At 47.7% G+C, this 17,913-nt stretch overlaps 1 protein-coding gene across 1 annotated transcript in view; it reads right to left on the bottom strand.

Moving 5' to 3' along the window:
* ADSL (adenylosuccinate lyase) overlaps positions 1-17,913 on the bottom strand; it is a 58,320-nt gene that overhangs the window by 16,711 nt on the left and 23,696 nt on the right. The window contains exons 5-7 of the mRNA XM_075009526.1: positions 8,256-8,427; positions 7,880-7,926; positions 6,089-6,179 (exon numbers count right to left, since the gene is read on the bottom strand). Of these exons, the coding sequence (XP_074865627.1) occupies positions 6,089-6,179; positions 7,880-7,926; positions 8,256-8,427 (310 nt within the window). The remainder of the gene's footprint in view (positions 1-6,088; positions 6,180-7,879; positions 7,927-8,255; positions 8,428-17,913) is intronic.

Here is a 17,913-nt window from a genome sequence, read left to right as displayed (position 1 = left end):
GTATGTTTATGTGCAGTGTCTGTTCCGCAGGGAACCATAGCCCTTGTGTCACCTTGCTGCCAATGTGCGCTCCCCATCCTATGTGGGAGGTGTCGGTAGTAAGAAAGATAGAAATTTGTGGTTGGTGAAAAGGCACCCCCACTAGCAGATTCTTGGGATTTTCCCACCACGCTAGGGATCTGCACACCTCCGTCGTGGGCGACACTACCCTGTGGACAGTGTGGGATGCCGGTTTGTAAACACTCGCCAGCCAATGCTGCAGGCTTCGCATGTGTATCCTGGCATTCTGTACCACAAACGTCACTGCCGCCATGTGCCCCAACAGCTGCAGGCACGTTAGGACTGGCACCGTGGGGCTGTACGTCATGACTTGCACCACGGAGTTGATGGCGCGGAAGCGGGCGTTGGGCAGGTATACTCTTGCTGTGATAGAGTTTATGCGTGCCCCTATGAACTCTATATCTTGTGTGGGTTCGGTCTTTGACTTTGCAAGGTTGATAACTAGACCTAGCGAAGTAAACGTGCTTGCGTTGACGCGTATCATGTGTAAGACCTCTGCCTTTGAGGCCCCTTTCAGCAGACAGTCGTCCAGATATGGGAAAATAAACACCCCGTCTGTGCAGGTAGGCTGATATCACTGCCAGGGTTTTGGTAAAGACTCTGGGTGCCGAGGATAGGCCGAACAGAAGAACCCTGTACTGGAAATGTTCCCTGCCGACCGCGAAGCAGAGGAAGCGTCTGTGTGCCGGGTGGATTGTTATATGAAAGTAAGCATCTTGTAAGTCGAGGGCTGCAAACCAGTCTCCATCGTCCAGTGCTGTAAGTATGGAGGCAACTGTGATCATCCAAAAGCGTTGCTTGCGCAAGTAACGGTTGAGGCCCCGTAGATCCAAGATCGGCCTCCAGCCTCCTGTTTTCTTCTCTGTTAGGAAGTAGCGTGAATAAAAACCTTTCCCTTGGAATTGTTCCGGCGCTCTTTCCACCTCCCCTATGAACATGAGGTGATCTACCTCCTGCTTGAGCCTCGCGGGCAGCATCCCTGAGATGAGGCCTGGCGGGAGGCTTCATCGGTGGAAGTGACTGGAAAGGGATCGTGTAACCCGGGGCTATAATTTCTAGCACCCATTTGTCTGTGGTGATCTTTTGCCATTGGGAGTGGAACGGTTCGAGGCGATGATGGAACATGAGATGAGAGTGGCATTGAGCGATGGTGTTGATAGTGCAGACCCTGACATACCCGTCAAACTTGCTGTCTCTGGGCCTGCCCCGAGGGTGTACGGCTTTGTTGAGAACGTCGCCTGGAAGTCCTGTATTGCTGCTGCTGTTGATGGCGCCCTTGGTCATAGCCTCACTGATATTGAGCACGCTGTGGTTGGTAAGCATAGCGTCTTTGCTGAGGATAAAATTTCTTCTTCTTGTATGGGGGAGTATAAATACCCAAGGTCCTAAGTGTGGCCCTCGAGTCTTTGCTGGAGTGGAGGACCGAGTCGGTTGAGTCCGCAACCAGCTTTTGCTTATCAAAGGGAAGATCCACAATCTTCGCCTGCAGGTCCCTGGGGATACCAGACGTCTGGAGCCAGGATTCCCTATGCATTACCACTGCTGCAGCTGTTGAACATGCCGCTGTGTCCGCCACGTCCAGGGCAATCTGGACTCCCGTCCGCGACGCCACATAGCCCTCTTGGACAATCGCCTTTAACACCGGCTTCTTGTCCTCCGGGAGTGAATCCATGAGGGGAGTGAGTCTAGAGTAATTGTCAAAGTTGTGGTTTGATAGATGTGCCATGTAATTTGCCACTCTCAATAATAGGGTACAGGAGGAATATACCTTCCTGCCAAACAGCTGTAGCTTCTTAGCATCTTTATCCGACCCCCCCCCGACTTGTACTGAGACGTCTTAGACCTCTGCTGGGATGATTCGACCACCAAAGAATCAGGCTGCAAGTGACTAAAGAAGAACTCCATGCCCTTGGCTGGGACAAAGTACTTCTTATCCGCTCTCTTGTTTGTAGGTAGAACAGAGGCCGGGGTCTGCCATATGTTAGTGGCTGACTCCATAATGGCTTCGTCCAGCGGGATAGCGATTTTAGATGAAGCCGGGGGTCTCAAATTTTTCAGGAGTTTATGGTGCTTCTCCTGCACCTCTGCTATTTGAATGTCCTGTGTGAAAGCTACACTTTTGAACAGCTCCTGGAATTGTTTAAGGTCATCCGGAGGGGAGACATCCCTGGGGGCCATGGCCTCATCTGGGGAGGATGAGGAGGAACCACTGGGGTACACCTCCCTCAAATCCTCTGGCTCCCAAGTTCGGTGATATACGTGCTCCCTGGAGGACTGTGAAGGGAAGTCTCGGGATTCTGGACCTAATTCCCCCTGAGACAACTGTGTTCCCATCCCAGAGCGAGAGTGTACACGGGAGTATTGACGAGTAGCAGGGGAGGACCTGCCCTTGGATCTAGACCTGTGGTGTCTGTGTTCAGCATGATGAGGACGACCATAGCAGCATGGGCAAGGGCCTGGTGATGGGGACCTGGACCACGATCCGGGAGTGTACCCATGATGTCTGGGAGAGCGGGACCTCCACGACGACATAGATAGTGGTGAAGCTGTTTTGTGATAGTATTCAAGGGGATCCATGCCCAGAAATGGTGAAGGTGGCCTAAGCCACGGCGAAATGGGATGGAAGAATGGAGAGGGAGGCCCTAAATAAGCCAGTGGAGTTACAGCCCGTCGGTGCGGCATGTGTATCTCGGGGGCGGGGCTAGGAGATAAGGACAGCGCGGCCCTGCCTGGTGCTGAGTTTTTGTTTTTGCCTTGCCCCTTCCCGTGCCGGGGATCTCGGCCCCGTTGTCGGCGCCGCACTCGGCACAGTCAGCGGCAGTGCCGCGTGGGTAGCTTTCTCCGGCGCCAATAGGCTCTGTGCCGGGTGCCCCTGCGCCATCGGCGCCGCCGATTCCGGCGCTTGCCTCGCTGGCACTCGCGGCACCTTCTGTGTCGCCTGTTGTGTAATTGGAGGCTCAGCCTCTGCCCCGTGCGCTGCTGCGCTGCCGCTTTCATGAGCTCGCGGCTGGGGGCTTTGCGTTCCGCTCATCCTGCCCGCTGGGCCGGCCAGCAAGGATCGAGCCGGGGAGAATTTCCTCCTCTTCTGCACCAAGGGGGTCAAAGAAGCTGCCTTCCTTTTATGCAACCCAGAGGGCCCTTCTGCGTGAGGCTTCTCTGGCGGTTCCAGCTGGAGAGCCTTATCAAACAAGATCATTTTGAGCCTCATCTCTCTGTCTTTCCTGGCCCTGGCTGTAAGTTTAGCGCAGTGGGAACACTTCTGGGTAACGTGTGACTCTCCCAAGCAGCAAATGCTTGGAGGCCGGCATAGCCTCGCGGCATGACTCACACTTCTTAAACCCCGAGGAGGCCATCGTGGTGAGTCTTTACTGTTAATAGGGTACTTAGCCACTAATCAGTGCTTTCTAACCCAAAACAACATTCACCGGATTGCGGGGCAGCAGACGGCTTAACTAGCCTTCTTGTCCGCCCCTCTCTCCTTCATTCCTATTCTTTCTGCTCTCTAATATTTCTCTCTCTCTCCTTTTTTTTTTTTTTTTGATAGTGACAAAAACAAACAAACTACACGTAAAAACAACTCTCTTATCTGTCTCTGGCTTTAGCCGGAGCGGATTCCGTCTGCAGCCAATGGCGGTTGAGAAGGAACTGGCGGGGACCGGATTGCGCACACAGCTGGGGGCGCGAAGGGGAGCGGCGCGCATCGGCGCATGCACAATCCAATGGAAACTGCTGGAAGATTTCCGATCTGCGGCGCCGGGCGAGCCCGACACCTATTGTGGAGCACCCATGGGGACCACTCGAAGAAGAATCTAGTTCACCCTTCAGCAGGAGAGGGGTTCCCTGCGGGACAGGAGCTCCAACTCCCCTCAGTGCCTGGGGAAGGGTCCTGGGCTTCACCTTCTGGCAGCCAACCGGGTGGCAGCTCTGGCTTCAGGCCTGCTGCCTCAGAGTCAGCTCCTGCCTCTAGGCTGGTCAGCACCAAACTGGGCTGGCTTCTTTCCCTTTATACTCTTCCAGGCCTGACACTGTTTGCAGGTGAACCAGGGTTAGCCTGATGGGGCCGACAGGCCCTGTTAAACCCCTGCACTGCCTGGCCTTGCTCTCACCCTCTTACACCTTCTTATGAAAAAAGTAAAGCTCAATCTACATTATACATGAATCACATCTGTATCCACATTAGACAGCCACAAAACTGTGATCAAGTTTCCTGACAGAGTAGCACCTCATAAGAGATAGAGGCCAATTTCCACAGAGATTGCAAATTTTTTTTTTCTATTTCCTAATATATTAAAGAGCTCAAGTCAAAAAAATGGGAAGAGAGAAGGGAAGTTTCTCCTACTGAGATATGACAAGACTCCACTAACCCATCAAGATAGACAAAATAAATTGGTAAACACTGATCCACCATTTAATTCTACATGGTGCTTCAACACTGGTGTGTTCACTGAGCAGAGAACAAACCATCACAGGTGGGAAGTGTAGGCAAAGGAGGGTCTGGGGATAATCAAAGAGGTAAAATCCAACAAGGACTTATTTCTGTGAGGGACAATTAAAGAAGGAACATACTGGGGGAGGAAATCATGAGATTTTAAAACATGTTCCATTAGGGAGGGGATTTATTCTAACTGGATTAGCTTTAACACCAGTTTGTTTGCTAACTTGCTTGGGAGCTCTCCTCTTAGGGTTTTTCTAAACTAATTCATTTTACTTCCCTTTGCACCAGCCACAAATAAGAAAGAAATCAGGCATGGAATCTCTCTTGGTGCTCTGATATCCCAGACCAGGGATGAGGAGCCTATGGACTAGATCTGACCCACAGCTTCCCAAGATCCAGTCTGCGAGGCCTGGGGTTCCCCCCACTTACCCCTGTAACGGGGCAAGCTAGTGCTGGCATTGCAGCCATGCAGGGGGACACCAAGGCTGGAGTGTCAGCACTGGCTCCCCACTGAGGGGAGAGGAAGCCTTGAGGACTTGATCAAGGTAGCCCATGGTCTCTGCCTTTCAGGGGAAGGAAGCAGCTCTGCACGCTGTGGGGAAGTGCTCCTCTCATTCCCATTGGCCAGGAATAGCTGGTGTGTGTGCAAGTGAACCTGCAGGGAGCACTTCCTTGCAGCACGTAGAGCCACCTGAAGATACCTGTGGCTTCCCTCACCCACCAGGAGCTGCCCTAGATAAGCATCCCAATCCTGGCCCTTCCCACCTCAATCCTACCACCCGCCATTCCTACACCTCCTTCCCACCTAGACCACATACGCCCACTCCCAGCCCACTCTCTGGCAGTTCCTCCTGCACAATGAACCCTCATTTTTTGCCCCACCCCCGAACCTAGGAGGGGCCTCAGAAGAGTTAATCTGGCCTTGGAAGCCTTGAGCCTATGCACCTCCACACCTATGGGGCTGGAGCTTGAGGGTAGTGTCTTTTTTTCCATGCTTCTCAACTGGGGGGCCACATCTGTGAGGGTCTTTTTTTTAAATCCTCCTCTTCCTTACTTTGGAACCAGGTCAATTGTTTTTAAATGGCTTCTCACTTGTGTGTGTCACCCAGTTGATTTTTCTGTTGGTCAGTGGCCCAAAGAAAGTTCCCCACACCTGGCCTAGACAAAATATCCCGTGAAGAATGAGGCTGCATATATACTTACCCCAGAAGACCAAACACTTAGGTTTGATCTTCTGGGATTCCGTTTCACACATGCGTGAAACAGCACGTTCTCGGATCAATGTCAACCCCTTAACTCCTTAACAGCCACAAGGATTAAGGAATGTTGACGGGAAGCGCACTCCCGTTGACATTCTGCAGTGAAGACAGGGACCAACGTCAACATCTGCAAAATAAAACTGCGTAGCAGCCATTGACATTCCCATTAAGCGTAGATGTAGCCTGAGCCTGATAGAGCAAAAAACAGTTAGGACCTCAGCTCTACATCATGCTTCCCACAGAAAATTTCTGCACCAGACTCCTTCTCCAACCCCATCAGATTGTCAGTGTTTCTTTTCCCCTTGCATGCTGAGTTTGGAGACAGGGTCCTCACCTTGTGTATGGATGCCCCCAGGCTGGCTAGCACAGATAGGACTTCAACATCCACTTTGCGGCTGTAGGTCTGCCCTGTGACAAGATAAGCTCTGGAAACAAGAACAAAGATAAAGCCCTGCAGATGCAAGCACAATTAAAATAGGACTGAGTATGTGCTCAGCAGGAGCACACTGCTGCAGAGCTTTGCTTAGCTAACATCAGCAGGTGGTCTGACCTGAATACTTCATTTGCCTTCCAGGCTTCTCATTCACACTAGCAGAAAACTTTGACTCATGCTTCAAAAAAGCAGTCCTGTAGCACTTTAAAGACTAACAAAATAATTAATTAGGTGACAAGCTTTCATGGGACAGACCCACTTCTTCAGATCTGGAAATGCTGAGCTAGTCTGTTCCTTGGTCTGGCATGCAGAGATAGTAGAGCAGTGGTTCCAAACATTTTCCAGACAGGGACCCATTCTGACAATTCAGGAAGACTTGGTGACCCAAGACAATTCAAAAACAGGGAGCAGAGGCAGGAGAGCAGAGCTGTAACTAGCTAATTTTGCGCCTGAGGCAAGAATATAAAATTGTGCTCCCTCATGTTCATATATTCATAACAGTTATTTCATAGAAAAGGGGAAATGCATTAATAAGATAGCACTACATTTACTATAGTCAGAGCTGTGGTGGTGGAAAGACACTCATCCCCAAACTGCTTCCCCCAGCTTAAACCTCACAATCAGGGGCTCGTCGAGCTAGGAGAATCACACTCAGGGGCAAGGAGTCACTTGGGCTGCAGGGGGCCAGGGGAGTCACACTCAGGGGCTGGGAGTCACTTGGGCTGCAGGGGGCCAGGGGAGTCACACTCAGGCTGGAAGGGTCGAGAGAGAGTCACACTCAAAGGCTGGACAGGTCTAGAGGGCTAGGGGAGTCACACTCAGGGTCTAGGAGTCATTCAGGGGCAGAAGGGAGCTAGAGGAGACATACGCAAGGGCTAAGAGTCGCACTTGGACTGGAGAGGGTTAGAAGGGGCTAGGGGAGTCACACTCAGGGGCTGCAGGGGGCTAGAAGAGTCACACTAAGAGGCTAGGAGTCACTTGGGCTGAAGGGGGCTAAGGGTGTCTCACTCACAGGCTGGAGGGAGCTAGGGGAGGCACAGGGACCCCCATGGCTGGAAGCCAGCTGGAGTGCAGAGCCCCAGCTGGCAGCACCAGCTGTGGAAACCCTGTTGGGGTCTGTGGAGACCCCATCTCCTGCAGAGGCTGGAAGGCAGGAAGCTGATCAGCTCAGCCCTCCCTCCTTCCCAACCTTGGGCTCAGGCCCCCACCATATCTGCTGGGCGCTGCTCCTCAGGTATGCAGTTTTCTGCCCTGCAGTTGAAATCGTTCTCAATATAATTGATTGGCTTAACTGCCTGACAGCTCTTAATCCAATTAAGAAGTTGAAAACCATGTCAGGAGTGTGAAAGGCTCTTTAATAGCCACCTGTGGAGCTGCCCAGCCCAGCCCACCTTTTTGAAATGTAATCGACCCATAGGTTGGGAAACCTTGCAGAGGAAGCTCGTACTTGGACAAGGTGAAAAAAAGTAGGGGAGAGCAGTGGAAACAGGGAAGTCACTAGGAGGTGGCATTTCCTTCACAGAGCCGCAGTGTGGACTGGAAAGGAAAAGAGGCAGGTGAAAGTGCTCACTAAACCTGGTTAATTAGCTGGATATCAAAACCTGAGTTACTGTGGACAGTGGATGAAGCTGTCAGGCTATTAATTCTCCTCAGCATATGTTAGAGTACCAGGTAAGCAAGCTTTTTACATACCGCTTAAATCCTGCCTTCATAGTCACGAGCCTGTCCAGTTCCTCCACCTCAGGGGAAAAAGAGAGGAATCTCTGAGTGCAATGACTGAAAAGTGTCTAACATGCAGGGCTGAGGGATACTGACAGAATACAACAATGTAAAAGTCCCCCTCCACTTCCTTCTGAACCCACTAAGAGCTCTGCCAGCAGACCTCTACCCTGTCCTGAAGCACCCCACTATTACAAATCTGTTGTCCCCAAACAAGCTCTGCCAATGAACTATCATTGTGACCCACAGTCTCCACGCTTATTTGGCCCTACATCCTGACTTTGTGGGGGGGAAGGGAATATTCTCAATCGGCTTATTGGGCATTTTGATCACTGCATTGACTACTCACTTTATCATGATCTCCCTCAAACAGCTGCAAGAAGCTGGCTTGAGTGCCTGTGGTGCCTTTCACACCCCGGAATCGCAAGTCATCTCGAGCCCGCTCCAGGTTTCGCAGGTCCATGCACAGATCCTGCATCCACAGGCAGCAGCGTTTTCCAACTGTGGTTAGCTGTGCAGGCCTGAGAGTAAGCAGGAAAGATTGTCTTTATGTCACCACCTTCATACAAACTTAGCACAGCCTTGCTAGGCAAGAAGGTGCTCTGATACTGCTGTAATGAGAACCATCATGACAACTCACTGCCCTCCTTCCTTTTGCACGTGAAGGGTATGACAGAAGAGATAGCAACAAAGGAGCTGAATGGCCCAGTTCATGGAGAAAAGAGACTAAAAACCTCTATATAGACTTCTAGGATCCACTAAAGGGATGGTGACAGCATAGCTTCACAGCTCCTTTCCTCACCTCCTGTAATGAAAGATCAGCAGCAAGCAAATAGCTTCTTTCAATATAATATTTATCAGATTTTATTCCATAACTCTTTAAACGTAATGGATGCTGGCCTATCTCCAGACTTCCTGTGACATTAGGATTGTCAGATTTCAGAAGTCCTCTGAAACCTGCTTTTTAATTGGTATGTCTGGTCTAAAAGGGACCCTGGAGGCTCTGGTCAGTGCTTCAGACCAAGCCACTGAAAATCCAGTTGGTAGGACTAACAGGCTCCCTGCCTGGCTCCATGCAGTTCCTGGAAGTGGTGACATGTCCCAGTTGTTCCTAGGCGGAGTCCCCTTGGCCGTCCCCATTTCTAGTCCCCTTTCCATACCTCGCCTCCACACCTCCCACTAGCTAGGAACTGCAGCTAATGGGAGCTGCAGGGGTGGTGCCTGCACATGGAGGAAGTGCACACAGTGCAGAGCTGCCTGACCACTCATATGCGTAGGAGCTGAGGGACATATTGCTGCTTCCAGGGAGTGCCCTGAAGTAAGAGCTGCCCGGAGCCCACATCCTTCCCACACCCCAAGTGCATGCCCTAGCCTGGAGCCCCCTTCCACACCCAAACTCCCTCCTGCACGCCAAACTGGTTCCCACAACCCTGAATCCCCTCCTGCACCCAAACTTTCCTACACCCCAACCCCCTCCCATACCCTGAAACCAGATCTACATCCACCTCTTGAACCCCAGCTCACAGCCAGTAAATGAACAAATGACGGGGTGGGGAGGGGATTGAGGGGAGCCTGCACCTTGGAGAAGGAGTGGGGCAGCGATGTTTGGTTTTGTGGGATTAGAAAATTGGCAACCCTACACAAACACCCTAAAAAGCAGAAGCTGTCAAATAGTCCTCTTGCAGCCAAAATGCCTGACCAGTGAATGGCCACCTCCTGAGCAGATGACTTTATGGACTGGCAAAAAACAAAAACAAAAAACCCCTCAAAACGAACATATCAAAGCCTCTGATATAGCTTGAAACTCTGTTTAAAAGGCAACTCCATCAGGTAGGATTAGGAAAGGGATTTTTGGCCATCAATGATTTTATTAAACATGCATTCTTCCCTTTTACAATATTACAAGAAAGGTTTGGTCTACTAGAGACTAAAAAGGGGCAATACGGCCAATTTAAACATGCCATCTCCTACCTGTTTGGCCCCAATGCCTGAGCTACCCTGATGCACATGAATTACTATGCATTTCCCCAATTATTATTCAGATTCCCAAGACCTATGACGCTTAGGCTACATCTACACTAGCCCCAAACTTCGAAATGGCCACTTCGAAGTTTACTAATGAAGCGCTGAAATGCGTATTCAGCGCTTCATTCGCATGCAGGCAGCCGCGGCGCTTCGAAATTGATGCGGCTCGCCGCCGCGTGGCTCGTCCCCACAGGGCTCCTTTTCGAAAGGACCCTGCCTACTTCGAAGTTCCCTTATTCCCATGAGCAGATATGAATATGATCACTGCCAACAGGAATTTGAAGGGATCAGACAGCAAGAAAGAAAACCTGTGCTTAAAGTGAACCAAAGGATATAAATTGGATTAACTGAATTCAACTGAACAGAAGGAAATTCAGGATGGCTATAAGAAGACACTTCCTAACTGAAAGGCCTATTAGATCACTCTTTGGAAGTTACTTAAATGTCATTGTGATATTCAAAACAAGCCAGAGCAGTGGTCAGGAGAATAAAGTGTATGGAGAAATACTGCATTAGCTGAGGAAGAAGATAGACAAGATGCAACTTATTTTGTGATGATGGTGGTTTACGCATACTGAAGTCACCACCTACCCAATGAATTTTCTATTTCTTAAGAAAAAGCAGTCAAGTAGCACTTTAAAGACTAGCAAAATAGTTTATTAGGTGAGCTTTCGTGGGACAGACCCACTTCTTCAGACCACTGTTGGTCTGAAGACGTGGGTCTGTCCCACGAAAGCTCACCTAATAAACTATTTTGCTAGTTTTTAAAGTGCTACTTGACTGCTTTTTGTTTTGATAGTGTATAGACTAGCACTGCTTCCTCTCTGTTACTATTTCTTAAGTGGTAAATTCCAGAAGATTAAAGAAGAGTGAGTGCTCCCCCTGCTGGATATGTGGCAATGGTTCAGTAACTCCTCCCAGGATTAGGCTTGGCATCAACCACACACACAATGTAAGATAGTAACTTGGTCTGAAGAAGTGGGTCTGTCCCACGAAAGCTCACCTAATAAACTATTTTGCTAGTCTTTAAAGTGCTACTTGACTGCTTTTTGTTTTGACAATGTAAGATGAGTAATATCAAGAGATTGGCAAGAGGGGGATGGGGTTGCACAGATGTCGTCTCTACTGGTCCTTTTCTAGTTCTGATGTTAAAAGACAGGTGACAAATAGGCTACTGCAGAGTTCAGAGAGCATCCAAACAAAACAATTTAGATTATTAGCTTCTTTTAATCAAGAAGGGTTAGGGTACATACACAAATGGGGTTAGAAAAGATTAGCACAATTAAAAGCTTGTTGAATTTTTATGTATCAGAGAGGTAGCCGTGTTAGTCTGGATCTGTAGCAGCAACGAAGGGTCCTGTGGCACCTTATAGACTAACAGAAAAGTTTAGAGCATGAGCTTTCGTGAGTTAACTCACTTCTTCAGATGCTGGTCCTGGAAATCTGCAAGGCCAGGTATAAATAGGCCAGAGCAAGGCTGGGGATAACGAGGTTAGCTCAGTCAGGCAGGCTGAGTTGTATTGTCATCAGTAGATCTGGAGGTGTGAACTCCAAGAGAGGGGAAGCTGCTTTTGTATTTAGCCAGCCATTCACAGTCTTTGTTTAATCCTGAGCTGAGGGTATTGAATTTGCAGATGAATTGTAGCTCAGCGATTTCTCTTTGGAGTCTGTTCTTGAAGTTTCTTTGCTGCAGGATAGCTACTTTTAAATCTGCTACTGTGTGTCCTGGGAGATTGAAGTGCTCTCCTACGGGTTTTTGTATATTGCCATTTCTGATGTCTGATTTGTGTGCATTTATTCTTTTACGTAGAGACTGTCCAGTTTGTCCGATGTATATGGCAGAGGGGCATTGCTGGCACATGATGGCATAAATTACATTGGTAGATGTGCAGCTGAAAGAGTTCCTAACAAGCAACTATACACTGCACCACAGTCACTCTATCTCAGGGACCCATCCATGCAACAAACCTCGTTGCCAGCTCTGCCCACATATACACACCAGCAACATCATTACAGGACCTAACCGGATCAGCCACACCATCGTGGGCTCATTCAGCTGCACATCTACCAATGTAATTTATGCCATCATGTGCCAGCAATGCCCCTCTGCCATATACATCGGACAAACTGGACAGTTTCTACGTAAAAGAATAAATGCACACAAGTCAGACATCAGAAATGGCAATATACAAAAACCCATAGGAGAGCACTTCAATCTCCCAGGACACACAGTAGCAAATTTAAAAGTAGCTATCCTGCAGCAAAGAAATTTCAAGAACAGACTCCAAAGAGAAATCGCTGAGCTACAATTCATCTGCAAATTCAATACCCTCAGCTCAGGATTAAACAAAGACTGTGAATGGCTGGCTAAATACAAAAGCAGCTTCCCCTCTCTTGGAGTTCACACCTCCAGATCTACTGATGACAATACAACTCAGCCTGCCTGACTGAGCTAACCTCGTTATCCCCAGCCTTGCTCTGGCCTATTTATACCTGGCCTTGCAGATTTCCAGGACCAGCATCTGAAGGAGTGAGTTAACTCACGAAAGCTCATGCTCTAAACTTTTCTGTTAGTCTATAAGGTGCCACAGGACCCTTCGTTGAATTTTTATATGAAACATACAGAGCCAGTTTCTAGGCACACACATAATACTTAAGTGACCCACATTTCTTGTTAAGAAATGCTAATGTTAAAACACCCATAAAATTACCTAATTATCTGCACCCTTTAGTCAGATTTTTTTTTTTCCAGGCAAGCACTCTTTCCCAAAGGCTCAAAAATCAGTTTCAGGTCTGTCATAATCAACAACAAAAACAGTGCTCGGTCTGCAACAATCACATTCCCTGTTGCAACCTCTGAGTTCTAGCTTCATTTACACATTTCCTCAACATCAGTAAAGAATACAGTTTTTGGTGCTCCTCTAACAATGCACCAGGCAGGCAGAAGGTGGCACTAGGATTTTAGTTAAATCCTGTTGACTGGACTCACTGAGACTTGGTGTACCCTATACATACACTGACTGAGACTTTGTGAGAGAAGCTCTTCTTGGAGCACTCAGAACAGTAAGCCATTGTGTTACTTTTTTACCTTAGCAAGGCAGAGTTTTGCTGGAGCTTAAACTGTGACCTTCTGCCCATACCAGCTTTCCCTCCTCACCAACAGACTTCAGGAGACCCTGCCAGTCTTAATCTCTCCTTGCAGGTAACACTCAGTGAATACCCGTTACCAAATTCCCCACTGTCTCTGCAATGTCCAGTCTGTTCTCACTAGACAAATATATGATTGCTGGCTTCCTTCAAAGACATCATTTACACACCAGAACTCACTAAAGACACTCTTTACCTTAATATGAAAGCACTGAGACAGTTTTTATTACAGTTTATAAAGAACAGATGAAGTAATACTAAGAGCAAACAAAGCAGTGGTTACAAACAAGACGGACTTTTCAATGTGCGAGACTCAATTTCAGCAAACTATAGTCTTTGTCTAAATGAGCTTTCTCACTTTCATCAAGCTACTAGCATCTCCAGCCCTTGTGGCAGGATGATCCAAAGTTAACAGAATCAGAGTGCTGTCCCCTTTGATTCCTATGTAATGGATAAACAGAATGTCTTTTTGCTCTCCATATACTTCCCAAAATTTACTGTTGTTGCCTGAAGAAGCAAGAAGCCTTCCTGGAGGCTGACTTCCATGTGTCCCTCCATGTGCTCACCATTTCCTCCAACACTTGTTAGGTTTGATCACTTTGTTTATCTTACATATAAATATATTTGGATTCTCATCTGCTTGTCATCCAGCCAGGCAGATCCCCATTCTTTTTTCTGAGGCAAGTTTATTTGCTGCCTCAAACATATTTCAAGAATTTATTTACAGCACACATACGTAACACTCCATGCACAACCCATACCTGCACTGTCTCTCACCAGTTTTGAACATGGTAATTTAAAATATACAACGGCTAACTATTCTGACTACATCTGATGAAGTGAGTCTGTGCTCATGAAAGCTCATGCTCAAAACTTTTCTTTTAGTCTATAAGGTGCCACAGGACCCTTTGTTGCTGTTACAGATCCAGACTAACAAGGCTACCCCTCCAATACTACTCTGACCACAGTGTACTGAGTGCGTGCCCTGTGCCTAAATGAGTACATAGGGGTCATACTTGAATTGATGCTTTTTCACTCTTCTTCAGGCTCAAGTTTCTATGCAACACTGACATTTGATCTGGAACGAAGTATTTTTCCCAGTCTCTGCTGTCTCATACCACTTCCACTAGTGAAAAATAAAATTTATTTCAAGACCCATAGCATAAAGTACTGATTGTAAACAACTGACATCCCTCCCTGGCAGCAGCAAAGTAATCCCTACCTCCAACAACGTTTTTGTTCAGGCCTTGATTCCGCCTCAATGAACCATATTCTCTAGAACAACAGAGAGAAACTCCCATTCTAGAAAAGTCCAGTATCCTGACAGTAGTCAATGTAGAGCTACAACAGAAAAGGTACAAGTCTTCCAACATACAGAATGTTGTGCAACCCTGTACCTTGGAAGAAATATTTCCTGACCCTTGCTAGTGATCCACTTACGCCCTAAAACAGAGTGCATTGATTTAAATGAGCAGCTTAAGGCACCAACTAGAAAGCCTCAATTTAAATCAAATTTTCCATTTGTCAGTTCTGTTATCTTCTAAAGAAAAGTGTGCTCTAGCTACTTAATAGAGCCATTAAAACATGTTGGTTTGCAACGAAGTAGAGTCTTTACACTATATTTGGTACGTCTATTTGCTACATAGGAGGGTATGCTATGTCTATATATGTTTATGTAAGCAATTATGTAGCATAATGATTACAGATTCTTATTGTATGTTAGAATGTTAGATATTAGTACATGATACACTGCTTATTTATTAGATGCTTAACTTTTTGTTCATGCTTCATGTCAAGCTGCATTAGGATGTTATCCAGATTAATTAAACAGCATATAACATGTAATTAAATAAAACTTTAAATATTTTGGAAACATGAACTTTTCTTACCAAAACATTTCACATTTAAAACCAAATGATTTATTAAAGGAATAGAAGGATTAAGTGTAGCCAGTGAATGAAAACTGAATATTTCAGGGCAGTCTGGGAAAGTTTTCAAATATACATACGTGAAAGTGACTGTTGCTTAAACTGCCTAAGGCCTTGTTTACATGGCACAGTTTTGTTGATGGAAGCCAGCTTTTGTTGATAAAACCAATGGAAGGTGGGTATTTCTTTCTTCAATGTCTTGAAGTTCTTTCCAAACGTCAACAGCATTAACAATACAGCAGCAATTCTTCTGTAGCTTGTCAAAGGGTATGAAAATAGGTTGCTGTGTATTAAGTAAATCTTTTACATTTCTTTTCAGTCCAACGTTGATTACTCTGGATGTGAAAGTTCCACCTATTTTGTCTCAATTTTCTTCACAAATCATCATTAGAATAGGCCAGTTCTTAATAAACTACTCAAAACAGTCAGCCATCGAATTCCATTTTGACGGAAAATTAGTTTAACATACTCCTATCCTCCTCAGTGAAGCTGAAGCCAAGTGGTTGTCACTGAAGCCTTTTTCACATTTAAACTACTTTTTTCCTTTATTCCTGCAGTTGTATTTAACTCTTAGCTAAAAATACGCCTCAAATGAACACTGCACACTAGGGATATTAAAGTTTAACCAGCTAATTGGCAAGCCCCACCCTGAACCGATGAGGCTTACCTGTTATGGTTAACCAGTATGGGCTGGAGCAACCACTTCGCTCCACAGGCAGGGGGTTGTTCCAGCTCTGCAGGGCCACCATGGGTGGGGGCACTTCAGCCAGGCCAGAGTAACCCTATCCAAGTGGCTGGGAACAGGTGGCTGGGGAGGCCGCTCCAGCCTACATGGGCTGCAGCAGCCCCGACTACTGTGGACAGGGCAGCTCCAGCTGGACTGGAGCGTCTCCTGCTCCCTGGCACACCTGGGACTGCAGGACACGGGTGCTGCTCTTGTTACACTGGAGAGACCCACCCATGACAGTGCTGCGGGAGAGCATGCTCCAGCCAAGCTGGAGCATTCCCAGTCCCCAGCTGGAGCAATCCCTGCTCGTGGCAGGGGGCTACTCCAGCATCCCCCCAGCATTTCACAGAATCATAGAACAACAGAGCTGGAAGAGACCTAAAAAAGCCATCAAGTCCAGCCCCCTGCCCTAGGCAGGACCAAACCCATCAGATCAGCCCAGCCAGGGCTTTGACGAGGTGAGATTTAAACACCTCCAGGGATGGAGACTCCACTACTCCCCTGGGTAGACCATTCCAATGCTTCACCACCCTCCTAGTGAAAAAGTTTTTCGTAATGTTCAACCTGGACCTTCCCAAATGCAACTTGAGACCATCGTTCCATGTTCTGCCATCCGTGACCACTGTGAACAGCCTCTCCAGCCTCCCTTCAGTAAGTTGAAGGCTGTTATCAAGTCCCCCCCTCAGTCTTCTCTTCTGCAGACTAAACAGTCCCAATTCCCTCAACCTTTCTTCACAGGTCATATGCTTCAGCCACCTAATTATTTTGGTCGCCCTCAGCTGGACCCTCTCCAGTGTATCCACACACTTCCTATAACTGGGGGCCCAGAACTAGACACACTACTCCAGATGCAGCCTCACCAAAGCCGAATAAAGAGGAATAATCACGTCTCTCGATCTACTGGCAACGCTCCTCTTGATGCAACCTAATATGCCATTAGTCTTCTTGGCTACAAAGGCACCCTGTTGACTCATGTCCAGCTTCTCATCCACTACAACTCCCAGGTCCTTTTCTGCAGAACTACTGCCGAGCCAGTCGGACCCCAGCCTGTAACAATGCTTCGGATTCGTCCGGCCCAACTGCAGCACTCTGCAATTGTCCTTATTGAACCTCAAATTTCTTGCAGCCCACTCTTCCAATTTGTCTAAGTCGCTCTGGACCCTATCCCTGTCCTCCAGCGTATCTACCTCTCCCCCCAGCTTAGTGTCATCCGCAAACTTGCTGAGGGTGCAATCCAACCCCTCATCCAGGTCATTCATAAATATGTTGAACAGAACAGGACCCAGAACCAAACCTTGGGGCACTGCACTAGAAACCGACCGCCATCCCAACATTGAGCCGTTGATCACTACCCGCTGGGCCCGACCTTCTAGCCAGCTTTCTATCCATCTTACCGTCCATTTATCCAATCCACATTCCTTTAACTTGCTGACAAAAATATTGTGGGAGACTGTATGAAAAGCTCTGCTGAAGTCAAGATAAATCACATCCATTGATTATCCCCTATCCACAGAGCCAGTTACCTCAGCATAGAAACTAACCGGATTGTTCAGGCACGACTTGCCCTTCATGAATCCATGCTGACTATTCCTGGTCACATTCCCCTGCTCCAAGTGCCTCAAAATGACCTCCTTGAGGAGCCAATCCATGATTTTCCCAAGGACTGATGTAAGACTGACCAGCCTATCGTACCCTGGATCATCCTTCTTCCCTTATTTAAAGATGGGCACTACATTTGCCTTTTTCCAGTCATCTGGGATCTCTCCTGATCTCCATGACTTTTCAAAGATAATGGCCAAGGGCTCATCAATGACATATGCCAACTCCCTCGGAACCCTTGGATAAATTAGGTCTGGGCCCATCGATTTATGCATGTTGAGCTTTTTTAGAGAGCTCCTGACCTGTTCTTTCCCCACAAAAAGCTGTACACCTTCATCCCACAGTGCATCACTTATCGCATTATTCTGGGAGCTGTCTTTGTCCGTGAAGACAGAGGCAAAGAAAGCATTAAATACTTCAGCTTTCCCTACATCATCTGTCACTGGGTTACGTCCCTCATCCAGTGGGGGCCACATACCCTCTCTGATCATCATCTTCTTGCTAACATGTCTGTAGAAACTTTTCTTGTTACCCTTCACGTTCCTCGTGAGTCGCAATTCCAGTTGCGCTTCGCCTTCCTG

Source organism: Carettochelys insculpta, chromosome 1 (genome assembly GCF_033958435.1).
Source record: "Carettochelys insculpta isolate YL-2023 chromosome 1, ASM3395843v1, whole genome shotgun sequence".
Lineage (NCBI taxonomy): Eukaryota > Metazoa > Chordata > Testudines > Carettochelyidae > Carettochelys > Carettochelys insculpta.
Note: the sequence above shows the minus strand (reverse complement) of the source record. Positions and strands in the feature narration are given on the sequence as shown.